This window comes from Chrysochloris asiatica, unplaced genomic scaffold, assembly GCF_000296735.1.
Source record: "Chrysochloris asiatica unplaced genomic scaffold, ChrAsi1.0 scaffold00037, whole genome shotgun sequence".
Taxonomy (NCBI): domain Eukaryota; kingdom Metazoa; phylum Chordata; class Mammalia; order Afrosoricida; family Chrysochloridae; genus Chrysochloris; species Chrysochloris asiatica.
This window is the reverse complement of record NW_006408555.1, coordinates 21,704,846-21,723,521: the sequence shown is the minus strand read 5'-3', so window position 1 is coordinate 21,723,521 and position 18,676 is coordinate 21,704,846. Positions and strand designations below refer to the sequence as shown.

General features: G+C 40.0%; 1 protein-coding gene across 1 annotated transcript in view; it reads left to right on the top strand.

Moving 5' to 3' along the window:
* Nucleotides 1-505: 505 nt before the first annotated feature.
* SNTB2 (syntrophin, beta 2 (dystrophin-associated protein A1, 59kDa, basic component 2)) overlaps nucleotides 506-18,676 on the top strand; it is a 142,066-nt gene continuing 123,895 nt past the window's right edge. Inside the window, exon 1 of the mRNA XM_006860212.1 lies at nucleotides 506-1,105. Within this exon, the coding sequence (XP_006860274.1) occupies nucleotides 520-1,105 (586 nt within the window). The 5' untranslated portion in view covers nucleotides 506-519. The remainder of the gene's footprint in view (nucleotides 1,106-18,676) is intronic.

The window sequence follows — 18,676 nt, the reverse complement described above, 5'->3', positions numbered from 1 at the left end:
ACTCTGCTCTTGGGTGTTTTGTACATGTCACTAACCACATACTATCGCATCTAGTTGGTTGTTTATGCCTTTCCTTTTTCACTAGACCGCGAACTCCCAGCTGTGGTCCGTTTTATTCAGCTTATCTCCAGGACCTGAAAAGGAGTTCAAGCACAGAACTGAGAGCTCTGACAAGGAAGGAACAATCAGCGCAATTATGAGCGTGCAATCCTTATCTTGCAGCTTGCAAAGCGCTTTTCAAAGCTGCTTTGGTATCTTTGCCCAGGCAGCTCCTGTGAACTGCACACGTAAAGGTCAGGGGTTGAGGGACGCTCGGGTTGCCCACGTCCGGTGAGGTGGAAACGACTAGACTCGCAGCAACTTCTCATTCTCCCGGAAACAGCTCCGCCTGCCTCTCCCCGCCTCCCACCCCGATGGTGGGCGTGGTCCGTCATGAATAATTAATCGCCACGGGGGGGGGAGTGGCCAGACCCGCCCCCTCGGGCGGGAAGGGGGAAGCGCCGAGGTTGCCTGACTGGAATGAGGGTAGCTGCAGCGACTAAAGCGGCGGGAGCGGGGCCGGCCATGGCGGTGTGGACACGGGCCACCAAAGCGGGATTGGTGGAGTTGCTGCTGAGGGAGCGTTGGGTCCGGGTGGTGGCCGAGTTGAGCGGCGAGAGTCTGAGCCTGACTGGCGACGCCGCGGCGGCCGAGTCCGAGCCCGCTTTGGGACCGGCGGCTGCTGCCTTCAACGGCCTCCCAAACGGCAGCGGCGCCGGCGCCGGCGACTCGCTGCCCGGTAGCCCGAGCCGCGGCCTGGGCCCGCCGAGTCCGCCGGCGCCGCCACGGGGCTCGGCGGGCGAGGCGGGTGCGTCGCCGCCTGTGCGCCGAGTGCGAGTGGTGAAGCAGGAGGCGGGCGGCCTGGGCATCAGCATCAAGGGCGGCCGCGAAAACCGGATGCCGATCCTCATCTCCAAGATCTTCCCGGGGCTGGCGGCCGACCAGAGCCGGGCGCTGCGGCTGGGCGACGCCATCCTGTCGGTGAACGGCACGGACCTGCGCCAGGCCACCCACGACCAGGCCGTGCAAGCGCTGAAGCGCGCGGGCAAGGAGGTGCTGCTGGAAGGTGAGCGGGGCCGGCGGGCGGGCCTCACTTTGTTTCTGCCTCCTGCTCCCTGGGCGGGGTCGCCCGTCTCCCCCCACGCTCGGCATCAGGGGCTTGGAGTGTGGAAAAACTGATGCTCCTGGCAGGAAAAGTTGGGCAGCCGTCTGTAAAAGCAAAGTCGGCTGCGGATTTGGTAAAAAGCAGCCGCGTCGGAAGCTTCCCCGCCCCCCTGAACGATAAGCTGCAGCTCAGAAGTAGGGAGCGCGGACAATCGCGTTTGCAGTCTGAAGTGCGCGGCGCTGTACCGGGGTGCTAGCTCTGAGCTCACCTCTGATTCCCTGGGGCAGACGGGTCCAAAAAAAAAAATACACCCAACCGCACTGGTGCCTGCAATAGAATCCGGCCAAACGCTGCTTCACTAATGGGCACTGAACCCCTCATTGGCTCTCAGCAATAACCAAAGGCGATCAGAGCACTTCAGTGAAGCCAAAAAGCTGAAACGGCAAGTTTGTGTGGTTAATGAGCCTGCTTGAACAGTGGAGGCTCACGTGTTTGAACAGTTACTGCCAACTCCAGTTTTGCCCCTTTTGCAAGAGACTGGTGCCAGCTTCCTACCGCTCCTGAGCATGCCCTTTCAAGACTATTAAGTGTTTTATAAGAAACTTGAGATAGTAAATCACAAGATGTATTTGAATAGCCCCGGTTATTCTGTACCTTAAGACTCTATGTGGTCTGTATCCTGGATCTTTTAGGATAAATCAATGCGTCTACGGCCGAATTCAGATCTCCTGTAAAGGGCTCTGGCGGAGTCGAGACGATGAGAGTGTTGTAAACGTGAACTGAAAAGCCAGTTACTTAAAGTTGTGAACGATTGGCTTGCTTTCTCTTGTGATTCAGTCATTCAAGAAGCATTTACTGCCTTCTCTGTAGAAAATATGAAACCACAAACCATCCCTAGTTGGGGAAATGAGAGAAAATTGCAAACCAATTTATGATGAGGAAAAATGAAGTTCATCATGTCGTGCAAACTACATATAACAGCCAGGTGGATGCAAAGTTAGAAAGTAATTAGTGGAGGGTGGAGTTCATTAGAGAGATCTTTTTCAAGAAGCTGAATGTTGAGCCTCTAAGGAAGTGATGGTCTTAGGCAGAGAGAGGTGAGTCAGGAGGGTATTCCTGGCAGAGGAAGACTGGAGAGAAGGGGTGGGGTGAGGCGGGCGGCAGACAGCCAGACTGAGAGGCTCCAAAGCCTAGCTTGTCAAAATGATTTTCACTCTTCCCCCAATCTGTGTGTGAATATTTAGGAGAGTTTAAAGGACTTAATACCAGTATGGTCAAGTTGTGAAATCTAAGTGCCCCACTTTTATGATATCCTATATATATTCCATTTATATGTGGGGCTAGAAGAAATAGATTAGTGCTAAGAAGAGTAAAATAAAATGATAAGTGGCTTGAGCAGCGTGTGTGTAAAAGTATTTTTTTACCTTGTTGTTGTTATGTGCCCTTGAGTCTTTTCCGTCCCATAGCGACCCTGTACAGGGTTTCCGAGGCTATAAATCTTTACGGGAACAGAAAGCCTCATCTTTCTCCCGTGGAGCGGCTGGTAGTTTTGAACTGCTGACCTTAAGGTTCACAGCCCGATTTGTAACCACTACCCTACCAGGGCTCCTTGGTCTATATGTATAAAATTGTATAAAGTGTATAAATTGGTTATACATTGTAGAGCCAGAATACTGAATTAAATAAGATTTATATACTACTCAGTGGTAATGAGAATACTTCTTTAAAAATTTTTTAAATTGTTTTTGTTTAGATCCAGTTTGACCCTGGAGACATACCAGTAAAATGAAAACCATCTAGTTACTGTTGCCTGGTCTTCATCAGCCTAAAATAGACATGTATACTTTTAGAAAGAGGGTTTGCAAATGGCATCATCATATTATATGTATTGAATGCTTCTTTAGTGAACACACAAGTTGTACTTTATTTTCCTATTTGGTAAAAGACAAGCAGTTTTTGTTCTTACTTGTGTAGGAACTATGGTGGGTTTATAGCATTGCATTTTTAAGCATAGGGGTATTTAAAAAAAAAAAAAACAAAGCTAAAAAACGACTGCAAATATGCAAACTCCCTGAGAACAGTGTTTTAATAAAAATAAACAGTATCTAAAACAGAGAGCTGGTGTCCCAGCCACTTTGAAAAGATAACTTCTATGCGTGACCCTGTTGTCCTCATACTTGATGATTCAGAACATGAAAAACTGTCTTAACATAGCACAGCGATGCTCTTCTGTGGTGTGTGCAGGGAACTCCAGGTGTCCTTGCTACCTCTGTGCCAAGGAAAACTGTAGTCTCTGGTTGCCTGTGGCTAGAGAAGTAAGCAAAAAGACCCTTTTTTAACTCAGATATATGTAGGGATTGCTCATTCATTCATTCGCTAAACGTTTATTGAGTACCTACCATGTTCCAAGACTTACAGTTATTTTCATTGGCTAATTTTTGGAAGAAGATTGCCAGGTCTGTCTTCCCTAGTCTCTTTCAGTCTGGACACTCTTCTGAAAATAGCTCACCATGAAATACCAGTGGCATAGCTTCCAGCATCATAACAACACACAAGCTTTCACAGTTTTACCATCTGACTCCGAGACAATGAACAGCCATGTGCTAGAGGCCCTCAGGTAGCTTAGAGTTGGCATATGAACATGAACAATAAATTCAGTACAGGGCTTGAAGTGCTTCTTCTGGAGAAGGCACAGCACAGAGGAGGGAGAGGTCTGTCTACGTGTATCCTCAGTGGGATTCAGAGGTTGCAGATGCCCAGGAACATGTTGTTGGAATGGTTGAACCTTGAAACGAGCCTTCCCTTAAGAAGAGAGCTGTACCGTTAAAAATGTGCGAAACATTCAGAAGTTGTTTCTTCTAGTGAGGGTTGAATGTGAGCAAGGATTTTGTGATCAATCAGAAATGATTTGTTTCTGACTCTCCCACTTATGGTATCCCTATTCAAGTTATGCAGCTTTGCTAAGCCTTAGTTTCCTTATTTATAAAACCAGAATGGTAATAATGCCTCCCTCAGAGTTATTTATTGGACGTCAATTTATGTGCCTGGCACTTTTTCAGGGGTTAAGCAGTGAACACAAACCAGTCTGTGGAGCGAGTAGGCCTTTCATGAAGGTATGCTGTGATGCCCTCAGAATAGACTCACTTTCACAATAACCCAGAGAGTAAGTTGTTAAAATCCGAACTCCATTTTACTTGAAAAGAAATAGTTGATGAAACTAAGGATTGTTTTAGGTGAACAGGTTAAAAATGAGTTTGTAGTTCTTGGAAGCAAGCAACTTTATTTAATTGTATTTTGCAGGGTTTTTTGTTTTTTACCATTTTGCTTTTATCTTTAAAGTTTACATATGATTTCCCATCCTTTGATTTTTTCTCTTTCTTTACAATTACTCCGAAGAACCTGATAACATGCCAGTAAGTACAGGAGGCATAAAAAAATTCACAGTAAAATTAAATTGAAAGATAATAGAATTTTTCCATGAACTTTTTGAAGCCCTCTCATATGTACTTGTATTGGTATTTTGACCAGTGAACGTTAGCATTGAAAATAAGACATGTTGATTAAATAGCCTTTGCATTAATAATACAGATTATAAGCATAAAGGGGTGGCTCTACTCACCTATCAGATATTGTGTGTTGCTATACTGTTCTTTTGCTAGAAATAAGGTGTATTCCAAAAGATTCTGGAACATATATTAATACTTTCTGATGTGTAGTGTACTTCATTTAATCAGTTTTATATCCTTAAAACGACAAATTCTAAGCATATATAGAATTTATATCTATATCAAGGAGTTCTGGTATGACACTGTAAGCTAAGAACTGGAACACAGGGTTGGTTTAAACCACAAGGTCGGCAGTTCAAACTCACCATCCACTCCTTTTGAAAACCCTATACAGGGTCTCTATGAGTCAGAACTGGCACTTAACAATGTAAGTAGTATTTGTTACACATCCCCTGATACATACAAATTAGTGTTGTTATATAACACCTAGAATCTCATGCCATTCTGAATGCAAAAATTATTTTCAATTTTGACATTACATTCATACTAGGCCACCTTTTATATGCTTAATCATTTTCGTTTCAGAAGTTTTGATAACAATACTTTTGAATCATATTTAGGCAATAAAATATGATTATCACCATATGAGTTGGAACTGACATGACAGCAGTTAACAGCAACATATAAAATAAAGGGAAAATGGTATAAAGTGTCCAGCTTGAGGTATGATATTTAAGGAAATGCCATTATTTTAAGTAATTCTCACTAGAAGATTGTTGACAGACATTTTATTGCCTAAATATGATTCCAGAGTACTGTTATCAAAACTTCTGAATTGAAACTGATTGTGTATATAGAAGAATAGGTGGTCTGGCATGAATGTAACTTCAAAATTGAAAATAATTTTTGCATCCAGAATTTTGGGTATTATATATAATACTAATATTATATATAAGACTAATTTGTGTGTGTCAGGGGACATTGTAACAAATACTCCTTAAATTGTTGTTAAGTACTGTCGAATGGCTTCCAACTCATAGTGACCCTGTGTAGAGTTTCCAAGGGACGACTGGTCAGGTTGAACTGCCAACCTTATGGTTCAAACTGCCCCTATAGTCCAGTGCTTTATCTCACAGCACCATACCAGGACTCCCTGCTTACATTTTTAGGTCTCTGAGTTAGAAACCTGTATGGCACTGTGGGATAAAGCACTGGACAGCAAGGTTGGTCTGAAACACAAGTTCGGCAGTTCAAATTCAACAGCCATTCTTTGGAAACCCTATACAGGGTCGCTATGAGTCAGAATCGACTCAATGGCACTAAACAAGAAGTTAGAGAAACTGGTTTCAGCACTAACCACTTTCTTCAGTGTATAGTTAGACAAGTTGACAGTCTCTTAGTGAAAATATTTTACATTTTGTTGGAGACTTTACACATATATTCATTAATCTCTCTTAAATGATAACGAAATTGTAGGGTTGTGTTTTTGTGCTTGTTTCTTTTTGCTAAACTAGCCTGTATATTTCACTTGAATTTCAAGATTGTTGTTGTTGTTATTGTTGTGTGTTGTCAAGTCAGTTCCAACTCATAGCAACTCTGCATAGGGTTTCCGAGAGCAGCTAGTAGGTTTGAACTGCCAATCTTGCAGTTAGTTAGCAGTTCAGTCCTTTATCCTACAGTGGCGTACCAGAGCCCTGAATAAGATTGTTGTTGTTGTGAAGTGCCGTCGAGTTGGTTCCGACCTTGCATTATCCTTTAGCACCACACCAGATATGCTTATTTGAGAACAAGATTATTTATTGTAGAGACCTCTTCATGCTAAGATACGACCCCAAGCTAATTACCAAAATAGTGGGAAGTTGGTTGATTCTATTACAAAATGGTTATGAGAATTCTAAGAATGTTTTCAGGAACTGTAACCAGACTTTAATTTAGCTCTCGGCTATAGCTTCCACTGTTATATCCCCTGCTGTGTATTCCTTCCGGTGTAAATGTCAGTCTACTTTGTGACCAAATATTTGCCATTGTACATAGAGGTGAGGTATTCAAGGGGGCTTCAAAAAGTTTATGGAAAAATTCCAGTATCTCTTAGTGTCACTTTTCCAGGAACATTTTGAACCCACTTTATATGTTGCTATGGAACAATATTCTGCTATTGTGAGCCGATTGCTCAATGAGCCAATTGGGGTCATTGGCTATATTAACACTTTTTAATGGGGAAAATGCAAGCAAGTGGCATTATTTGTTGTTCATTTAGTTAGTATGCTATCCTGTTACAGAACAACAGATAATCCCACTTGTTTGCATTTTTCACCTAAAAGTATAATGATGCCTTATATTTTTCTCAGGATTATTTTTGCTGTGTATTTTCATCTGTATGTTTTCATTTGATATTTACAGTCTTTACTTTTTTTTTTTTTTAACTTTATTGTAAATGGAATGAAAGCTTACAGACAAGTCAACATTCAACAATTAATACACTTTGTCTCATCTCAGTTCCCTCCATGGAACAACAGTGATCTTGCTTCCTCCCCTGAATCCCATCTCCATTCCATCTACCTACCCATCTGCCTACCTACCTACCCTTTCACCTTTGGCCTCCAGTACATGTTGCCCCTTTGATTTTGAATGATAGACTATGCCATCATTCATAGTGAGTATTGTCCTTGTCATCAAAGAACTTAGAGTGAGATTAGGGTAAGAAAGCTACCACATAGGAAGACGTTGATACAATGTGTAGTACTAACTCTTGAAGAGTTCTCTAAAGGGAATGATCACTAGAGGATAGAAGAGTTGAGCATGATTCATTGGAAATGCAGAACTCGATCTGAGGCTTAAAAGGCAGGTTGCTTCTCTGTAGATGGAGAAAAGGCAGTAGAAGCAAGGTGCCAAGATAAAGAAGTGAGGAGAATGGCTAATTAGACTGGATCAGGGAGAAGAAAAGAAACTTGAGAATATCAATGGGAGCCAGAGGAATTGAAACAGTTTTAATTCTGTCAGTCAGCATTTATTAAGTAGCTACAGCAAACAAGGTGTTGTGGAACATGCCGAGAATTCAGATTGAAAGTAATCTTTTCTCTTTAGGTAGTAAGGAAACTATTATTCCAGTACTTTGATAGAAGGAAGAACATGGTACTCTGGAAGCAGAGGTGAAAATACAAAGGAGGTAGTCTGTCAAAGACCAGGAAGTGATAAATAGCTGGTGTGTTGAGAGCAGTAATTCAGCGTGAGCAAGGTCAGCAGGTCAAATCCACCAACCGCTCTTGGAAACCCTGCACAGGGCCGAAATGAGTAGGAACCTACTTGACAGCACGTAACAGCAACAACAAAGTATAGGAAGTTGAACTAGGAGGGCAGGAGGGAGATTATGAAGGACCTTGTATGCATTGCCAAGTAGTAGTCTCCAAGTGGGATTTCTATTTATTGTTTTAAACTGAAGCGGGGGGAAAGAGGGCAAAATTACTTAACATAGCTAACTAACACTGGCTCACTTAGTCTTATAAGACTGCTCATGCCATGGCACATTTGATACATAAGGGAAAGAGTGGGAGATTCACAAAGCACAAGGTTGGTAGTAGTGACCTTCTCATGTAGCAATTTAGTGCACCTTAGTATGAACCTGGTTGAATAGATTTATATTATCTGTTTGTAACTAAATTAATCTTCACAAAGTGATCCATTAACTTAAAAATGTGCACAAAGAAACCTTGGAGTCAAGATAATTGTAACACTGCAAGTAATAATAAGAGAACGGTAGAACTGCCTGTCTGCTCTTTGTAGGAGCTCTTTGTCACATTTCCAGGTAATCATATCTGTCAGGAAGTCAGATTTAAACAGTTACATTTTCAAGAAGACTCTTAGAACTATGAATTGATGCACTTTATCATTAATAGTGTAGTCCTGGTGTGGCGCTGTGGGCTGGTGCACTGGGCTGCAGGGTCGGTTTGAACCACAGTTCAGTGGTTCAAGCTCTCCAGTCACTCCTCACAATCCTTCTATAGGGTCGTTATAGGTCAGAAGTAGGCAGGAATCGACAGCACTTAACAACAACAATCAATTAATAGTGAACTGCACTCTAAGAGTATAATGTACAAGGGGACTTTGGAAAGTTCATGGAAAAATCCCACTCTCTTTTAGTTCAATTTTTCCACAAGCTTTTTCAACCCCCTCGTATTTTAGTCATATAGTAGCTAATGATAGTGTTGCTGCATTTGGTATATTTCAGTAGATTTATTTAATCTTTATCTCATTCTTTCTTAACTTCTACATTTTTATAATTTTGTCAGATATATGCATTAATAATTAATTATAGGTTGAGTATACAGTAAGTTGTTGTTTAGTCTGTTCCAATCCATAGTGACACTGTACAGGGTTTCCAAGGAGCAGCTGGTGAACTTGAACCACCAACCTTGCAGTTCAAATGGCTTTGCAGTCTGGCGCATTAACCCACAGTGCCACACCAGGACTCCATACAATAAGTATATATCAAACTTTTTACCGACATGTATGTGTGTGCTGTCAAGAAGTGTTAGAGACTGCTGCTATAGGTACAGGGGCAGGCGAAGTGCTTTAAACGACAAAGTCATGTGTTAGAAAGTCCAGAATGAGAAATGGACTGTAGGAGCTCAAGACATGAAATAAGGGAGAACAGTTAGGAGGCTCTTGTGATACTATAGGGACAGAGAGGATGGATAAAATAGTAGAAAGCTGAAAAATATTAAGGAGCTAGAAACAGGACCAGTTTATTTGGAGGTGAGGAAGAGAGAGAAGTGGTGGATAACTGCCAGATTTCTGACTTCAAAAACTTTATAGACTGAAACGAAACTGAATGGGGGAAGAACTAGTTTTTAGGGTAAAAATAAGTTTCATTTTGGACATGTTGAATTTGAGTTGCTTGTATGATATCGTCATGGGAAAGGTCAGTGGCAGGTTGAAAATACAGATCTATAGTGAAGAAATGTCAGAATGAAGGTGAAGATTTATGACATATCAAGGGAGAGGTGGTAATTAAAGACATGAGTGTGGATGAAGTTATCAAGACAGAGTACAGATTACAAGAGAAGAAGAACCAAGAGGGAACCTCAATATTTAAGCTAGGGGTCAAGGAAGAAGAATTCAGAGCCAAAAAAAGACAAAGGCCTATTTTACTGGAGTGGAATAAACTTGGCTTTATGTTTAAATACTCTGTGTACACAGAAAAAAATGATGACCAATAAGAATTTCAAAATTAAAGACAGGGACATACACTCCAAATTACATGTTTTATATACAGTGAAGATCCTCTCCAAGGGCAGTTCTTCATAGCATGTTCCAGATGGAATAGCAGTGAGGCAGTCCAAGGGGAGTTTGGAGAAAATGGTGCAGTGGAAGTCAGGGAAGCAAGAATTTCAAGGAGGAGGAGGAGGTAATCAGCATCTTCAGATGCTACAGAAGCCAAGAAAGCTGAGCATGAAAAAGAGTACATTGAGTCCGATCATTAGTGAACAAGAATGCGAGGGTCCTGGGTCAGAACACTGGAGTGACGGGAGCAGAAGGCAGCAAGTAGACTGCACTTTAAAAGTTTCTCAGCAAAGTAAAACAACAATCAAATGAAGTGTCCAAGGAAGATTTTGTATTTGTGGCTGTTTTTTTGATTACATGTTTTGAATGAGAAAAATTGGAGCATATTTGTTTGTACAGCATGGTGAAAACACCAGCAGAGAGGAAGAGAGGTTGAAGAGGCAGGAGAGAGGATGAAACTGATTTAATTTGTTTTTGAGCCGGGAAGTGACATGATGAGAAAAGTATTTTGTATTGGCAGGAGTAGATACACTGGAATCAATGCTAAGTGGAAAGACCAAAGGTAGGAAAAACTACAGCTGTTGTAGTAAGAAGTAATTCAAATAAAATTTAATAAGAGCTTTTATTGAATGAGGGTGAAGAGTGGCATTAAGCATAGAGAGGAAGGTCCAATTCAAGAAACATTTTAAAGCAGATGATTCCTGCAAGGGGGCGTAGCAGAACCTAGTGAGGAAGGACTACTGTTTTACTTACTCCGACTCCTCCTAACTACCCATATACCCCAAAACTTGATACATGTGGAGAATCTCTGTGGCACTGAGCCTCTGTTACTAGCATGAAATGGAACTAGTCACATAAAATGAGAGTATATTTTTCCCTTATAGAATATTTTTCCTACATTAAAAAAAGAAGCTTTTGGAAAACTTCTGTGGAGAATGGCTGGTATGTTCTTGTGAATTTTTTTATGCCTAGAGAAATACAGTTGATTTGGTATTTCTCTTTAAGTGCCTAAGGAAAATGTCCTGATTCCTTCATAAAATTTGTGTTCAGTTTCCATTAAAAGCAAAATTATTTATGAAATAATTTTGTATATGAACAAAATGCTAATGATTATGTTGTCAGTAGAATTCCCCTTTAGGAATAATAAATGTTACAGAACTCAAACTTGGTTTTATTTCTATGACCTGACTCCCAAGAAATTATTAGCATGCTTTGACATATAACTTGTTAAAAATATGCTAAGTGTAATTTTTACATTTCGGCAGCGTTTTTTCCTACTGCCTTACAATCTTTTTTTAAAATGTGTTAATTATTTAGAAGGCTTATGAAATGTAAACTTAATGGGATAGAGAGATGAGAAAGTTGATATAGTATATCTTTTAATCTGTCATGTATATAAAATATGAAAAAGGGGATTTTTTGGTTTCATTAAAAGAGACCTAGAAATAGTATAGATTATGCTCTCTCCTTTTCTTTTTTTTTTGAAAGTGAGTCGACATTAAATTAGCAAAAGTTTAAAAAGAACAAAAGACATTTGTCTTAATCAAGGCTTTTTAGATTTCCAATTACAGAAATGTATTTAATGTAGTTTATATACAAAAATGGGGTCATTATGTAGATACCCACTGGTCTCAAGAATGTAGGACAAACAAGCTTGCATTTCTTACTTCTCCTTGTGTCAGGGCATCTCTCTTCCTCTCTGAGCTGATCTGCTGTATCAGCTATGTTCTCATCTTTTTGTGGTTCAATTTTTACATTTAACTTTTTCCCTTGAATTTATTTTGGCAAATGGTCTTTTTAACATTTAATTTTCCAAATAGTTAACTGGTTGTCTCAGCTCTATTTGTCAGTTAATCCTCTTGCATGCTTTGTCCTGATAGATTGTTAGTGGATGGCTGCCTGGAATGCCTTGTGGGAAAAGATTCCAAAGCCATCTCTGGATTCTGCAGGAAAGAGTGCTTTGATTTATTAGTGATGTCTGTAATGACTGTGCCAGAGGGCGGGGTAGAGTACACATACTACGTATCTGCCACCCTAAGAATGACCTGCCCTCTTCTTAATTGATTTGAAATGCACTCTTTTTTCATGTACTATGGATCGCATTTTGGATTTTCTATTATGCTCTGTCTGAGTGCTTTATAACATACCTGCACTGATGAACACTATCATGATAAATGGAAAAGAAATTGAAGATGTCAGTCATTTTAGTCTACTGGGATCAGCAGTCAATGTCCATGAAAGCAACCATCAAGAAATCAAATGACATATCACATTGGGCAAATCTACTGCACAAGACTTCCTTAGAGTTTTAAAAAACAAAGATATCATTTTACTGACTAAAGTGCACCAGACCCAAATCTTGGTCTTTTCAGTCAGTTCATAAGCATGCGAAAGCTGGACAGTCAAAAAAAAAAAGAAAGACAGAAGAATTGATGCATTCCAGCTGTGGTGTTGGTAAAGAAAAGCGCCAGTGAATCAATCATAGAAGAAATAGCACCAGAATCCTCAGAATCGAGGCTGGTGAAACTTTGGCTCATTTACTTTGGGCACATCATCAGGAACGACCAGTTACAAGGATATCATGGTTGGTCAAGTAGCTGGTCAGTGAAAATGAGGGAAACCCTTAGTGAGACAACTCTGAAGACAATGCAGAACCTGGCTATGTTTTGTTCTGTTAGATATAAGGTCATTATGAGTCAGAGGCATTTAACTCTACCAGTTCAAGTGGATTGTACCATGCAAAAAAATTTGAAATAATCTATTGTTATTCTTTAAAAGTTTTTTTGTATGATATATTGCACTTATTTCTCCAGATGAATTTTTTAATGATTTTATCATTATTATTTTTTAACCCTTTGATATTTTAATTGGAATTAAATTAAATCCATAAATTAATTTGGAGAGAATTGGTGTCTTTGTACTGCCTCTTCGCAAATACTGGACCTCATTCATCCATGTTCCAATCATGTGACCAAGCGGTATATATGAAATGTTCTGATTGGTCAGGCTAGGTCAGAAACTGACCCTTGGAGCCAGGAACTATGATAACCCAGTGGAACCACATGTACTAAAAGTGGTAAGGGTTGGTTCCTCAAAGGACAATTAAAGTGATGCTATCAGAACAAAGGGAAATGGATGTTAACCACTGCCACTGAGTCAATTCTGATTCATAGGGACCCTATACTACAGAGTAGAACTGTTAGTTAGGGTTGCTGAGACGAAATCTTTACGGAAACAGACAGTATCTTCTTTCTCCTGCAGGGTGGCTGGTGGGTTTGAATTGCCAACTCTACAGTTAAGTAGGCCGACGCTTAACCCACTGCACCTCCAGGGCTCCCTGATGCATTATTCTATAAACATTATAAGATTATTAATGGGATTAAAGGAGAAAGCACCATGTTAGTTAAAAGATTTTAAAACTGTATTGTTAAGTGCTGTTGAGTTTGTTCCAACTCATATCCAAAGAGTGGCTAGAGGGTTTGAACCACCAGCTTTATGGTTAATAGTCTAGGGCTCCTTGTATAGAACCACACCAGGACAACAAAATTATAAAGAGCTCAGAAAGAGGCTTTGAAGTCAGAGGTACATCAGGATTTAGGAAAATCTTTGATTTGCCTATCAAAATTGTTGTTGAGTGGTACTAACCACACTGAGTTGATTCTGACTCATAGTGACCGCATGTGACAGAGAAGAATTGCCCCAAAGGATTTTCTTGGCTGAAGTCTTTACGGAAACAAATTATCAGGTCTTTCCCCTAGAAAACCAAGACTCCTTCTATCAGAATAGACATACCATTATTTCATAAGAATTATTTTGATGGCAAGTAGCAGCAACCCCCAGTTTACCTAATTTAGGCATGAGTATTGCCTTAAATAACTCTTAAGACTGTGAGCGGAACTGGGTTTAGGTGTATTTGGGTCCAAAGGCTCAAGTTATCTTGGCTGCAACATCTGCTATGGAGAGTCTAACTCTGAAGTCACACAAGATGGCACCAACAGTTGTAGGAATATACTGCTCCAACATAGTACCCCCATTTAAAAAGAAGGAAAAAAAGGGATTTTCTTCTGTCTTCCATATGCCGTTCTCAAGGAAGGACTTTGATTCACTCTGCTTTGCCTACTTCTTACTGTCGAGATGTACAAGCTTTGGAGGCTTAAAATGTTTCATAGCTAAGTTAAAATTTTTTGAAAACTTTAGACAGTATAATAGTGACCGTTATTGAGAGGTCTTTTGTCCTTCTCTTAGGTTCCCCCAATTTGTCACACTCCACAGCTCTTACTGCTGACCATTATAATAGAGTGCCTCTGATGGAATAGCTTGAGTTAAGTTGCATGCAAGGCTGTGTAAAACAGTAGTTCTTGTTATAATTGGCTTATTGTGCAGGAAATTGTGCTCTGAATTCTGTTTTTGTATCTACATGAAGGTTACCCACTTTTTCTGTGTTTGTTTTGTTTTACATTCAGCAATTCAACAAAATTAATTTTTACATTTAACAGATTGTTTCATCTCAGTGATTGCAGTCTCTCTCTTCTCTCTCTTACATGCAACAAGAGTAATCCCATTTTCTCCTTGTGGTTCCTATGTCCATTCCACCTGCCTTCCCATACCTTCTCAGCTTTATGTTTAGATAAATGTTGCCCTTTTGATTTTGAATGACCATTCCATGGTGAGCATACCTTACTAGTGTTGTTATCCCCCTATATACCTATTTTGGCTGAAAATTGAACCTCAAGGGGGTAGGTTCCATTCCAGACTTTGGGGCACAATGGTGAGTTCCTTTCCAGATCTGATCGGTGATCGAGGGCCATAATTTCACGTTCTTCCAGTATCTTTTTGACCAGAAAGTCTAATCTTCTTTTATAATTTTGAGTTTTGTTCCACATTTTCTTCCACTCTATCTGGGACCTTCTAATGTGATTTCCTTTCATAGCAGTTGGTAGTGATAACTGGGCACCATCTAGTTCTTTTGGTCTCAGAGTCGTGGAGACTGATACATGTTACATTAGTCCTTTGGACAAATGGATTCCAACCTTCTTCGGTCCTCATCAATCTTCTTTCTTCCACACTTGGAAAGACCAGTAGTTGTACTTAGATGGCTGTTCATGAGGTTTTAAGATCCCAGACACTATTCACCAAAGTAGGACTTAGAACATAGTCTTTGTGGACTATGTTATGTCTGTTGACCAGTCCCTGGAGAGGACATCATGCTTGATAAAGTGGTAGGTCAGCAAAAAAGAGGAAGATGCCCAAGGTCGTGGATTGGCACAGTGGCAGCAGCAATGAGCTCAAGCTTAACAATTGTGAGGATGGTGCAAGACTGGGCAGTGTATTGTTCTGTTGTGCATAGAGTTGCTGTGAGCTGGAACAGACTCAATGACACTTAACAAAAACAAATATTCTCCAACCTGTATCCACCTTTACAAATGCTTGCCCAAATGAAATGTAATTTCTTTCATAGAAATAGTAAAGGTCTTGGATTTGCCTTCTTATTCGGCTATAATTAGTGTGGCACTGTAGGATAAGCACTGGACCACAAGGTTCGTTTGAACTATAAGATCAGTAGTTCAAACCCACCAGCTGCTCATTGGGACCCCTATACAGGGTCTCTATGAGTCAGAACCCTCTCAGTGGCACTTAAAAACAACAACAACAAAGTATTTCAATGTTTTCGTTGCAATAAAGAATACCTACATTTTAGAAAACCACCAGTAAAATATACCACATTTTAGAGTAGAAGGCTAAATATTCTATATTGGGCTCTTCAGCAATTGTTACATTCTAGAATTATAAATGCATTTATTTTTACAATGAACGTAAGTTAAAAGTAACTGATGAAATTAAGCTGGCCCTTGCCCTACAGATAAATATAAATTCTTCAAAAAGACTAAGGAAAATTTCTGAAAAACAAACTGCTGCTCATTTTTAAGTATCCTTTTAAATATCACATCCAGTATAGTTATTTTTTTTTTCTTTGCCCTTTAATCAATTTTAGATTAGGATACAGAATAATGACAGTACTCACAAGACTGGTATAAAGCGTTTATACGTGTTCCTGTTGTTGTTAAGCGTCTTTGACTTGGTTCCAGCGCATTCACCCACAGTGCCACACCAGGACTGCATACTGGAAAATAAAAGAAGTGATAAGATTTTAAATGTTACTAAGTAATTTTTCAGCAGTCAAGTCTGGCAGGTAGTCTTTGACAGTTGTATTTATTTGTATATTTTTGCATTTACCTTTTAACAAGAGAAAATGTTTTCCTTGCATATTTTTCCCCGCTTCTTTCTCAGGAGACTGTGTTGGGAGAAAGAAGATTTAGTCAGATCCTACTTTTCTCCCACCTACCCATTTCCTCCCACTATTATTTTTCACATTCCCTCTAACATCTCCTGTGCTTGAATCTGAAAAAGAAGGCTTTGGAATCTCCAGCCCTCTGGATGTAGATGCAGAAACTGTCTACTTCTTCAGTACCAAAAATGCTTCCATTCCAAACTGAAGCATGATAGGGTATGGTACTGGGACACCCATTCAGCAAAGTGTTTCTGATGGTCAGTAATTTTTTATGTGGGGCATAATTATTAACATTTCTTAGACATTACCAAACACCTTGAGGGAATGAGTGTCTGGGCCCAGGGGCTTACGATCCTAATCTTAGGGGGATACCATGGTCAATTAACGTAACATAGTCCACAAAGACAATCTTTTACACCCAACTTTGGTGAGTAATAACTGGAATCTTAAAAACTCATTAGATACCATCTAAGGTGAATCGTTTCTCTCTCCCTGTGTAGTGGAAGGAATAGTGATGAAAAGTGAAGATGCTTGGAATTATTTAGGCTAATAAACTGATGGAACACGTGGACATGAGTCTTCAGGACCTTGCGGCCAGAACTGGATGATGCCTGGCTGCCACTGTTCTGAAGGGGTTCACATTAAAAGGCCCTGGAGAGAATGAGAGAAAATGGGGAACAAAACTCATAATTCTGAGAAAAAAATTAAAAGACCAGCTACTCCACAGGATAAAGTATGAGGCTTTCAGCTCCCATAAAGATTTACAGCCTTGGAAGCCGTATCTATATAGGATGCTATGAGTCATAACCAATTCGACAGCACTTGGTGTCAAACATCATCATAATATTTTATAATTCTTTCTATAGAATATCATTAGAGACTAGAGATTGTAGTTAAAGTTGATATAAAAATAAGGGAGCCTCAAAAAGCACATGGAAAAATGGAATTAAAAGATATTGGTGTTTTTTTCCAGGAGGTTTTAGAAGTCCTCTTGTATAGGTGCCCTGGTGGCACAGTGGTTAAGCACTCAGCTGCTTACCGAAAGATCAAAGGTTCAAACCCACCAGCTACTCATTGGGAGAAAGATGGCAGTGTGCTTCTGTAAAAGATGTGTGCTTTGGAAACTCAGGGACAGTTCTGTCCTATAGAGCAGCTGTGAGGCAAAATCAACTGGGCAGCAACAGGTTTAGGTTTTGGTTATATACTAATATATAGAATTAGAGTATAATCAAACTATTTTTAACAAAAATATTCTAAATATAATTGAATCTTTAGTAATTCAGGTGAAGCGTCACGGTTTGCAATACCTGATTTTTCACTTATGGTGGTTCTATATGGATATACAGAACTGCCAGATAAAGTATTTTATGTTATAGATTTGCAAATAAATCAGTTTTTGTTATGCCATCTTTTGTAATAACCAGTAAGCTAATCTCCTTTAGACTAACACAGGCAGCATTTATTAAAATGATCTTTTCTCTAAGCAGAAAATAATCACTTAGGAAGAGAGAAATATTGAAAGATCTAGGTTGCAATTAATTTTACCACTGATTGCTGTGTAACTGGAGCTGCCTTCATTGTTCCTTGGTGAATGAGGGCAAGACTGTTACAGTGCCGATTTTCAGTCTTAATGAATATTGCAAAGAAAGGCCAAAGTCCAGGAACTGGATATCAAGAATTCTTTCTCCTTACCTTTTTTTTGTGTAAAAAGGGGTACTTATGTACATAAACTATGACACATATTTGTTATTGCCCATGGATGTCAAACATAATCACTCACACAGTTGCAAAATACATGTTAGTTGTTTAAATTTTAAACTTTATTGTGGATTGAGTGAAAGTTTACAGAGCAGATGATCAGCTATTACTTCATCTCAGTCCCTTCTATATAGCATCATACTTCCTCCCTCTGTTTCTTGTTTCCATTCCTCCTCCTTTCCCGACATCTTTCTGAATTTTGTCATTAACTAAATGCTGTCCTTTTGATCTCCAATAACAGTTGACCATTCTGTGGAGTGCATACCGTACAATTGGTGTTGTCCTACCTATAATCTGCTAATTGCTTGGCTAATAGTTGAGCCACGGGGGTGAGTTCAGTTCAGTTCCAGAGTTGAAGGATGATCAAGGACCATAGTCCTATGGTTCTGCCAGAGTCTTATCTGACCAGTAAGCCTGACCTTTTTTTTTTTTTTTATGGTTTTGAGTTTTCTTTCACATTTTCTCCCTCTCCCCAGAACCTTTCAATGTGATCCCTTTCAGAGCTGATACTGGTAGCTAGGCACCATCTAGTTCTGTTCTCAAGGACATGTTGTTGTTGCTGTCAGGTGCCATCGAGTCAGAACCTACTCATAGAGACCCCCCATGCACAGCAGAACGAAACAATGTCCGATCCTGGGCCAACCTCACTACCGCTGCCACACTTGACGCCATCAATGATGCCACCTGGCTGATCCATCT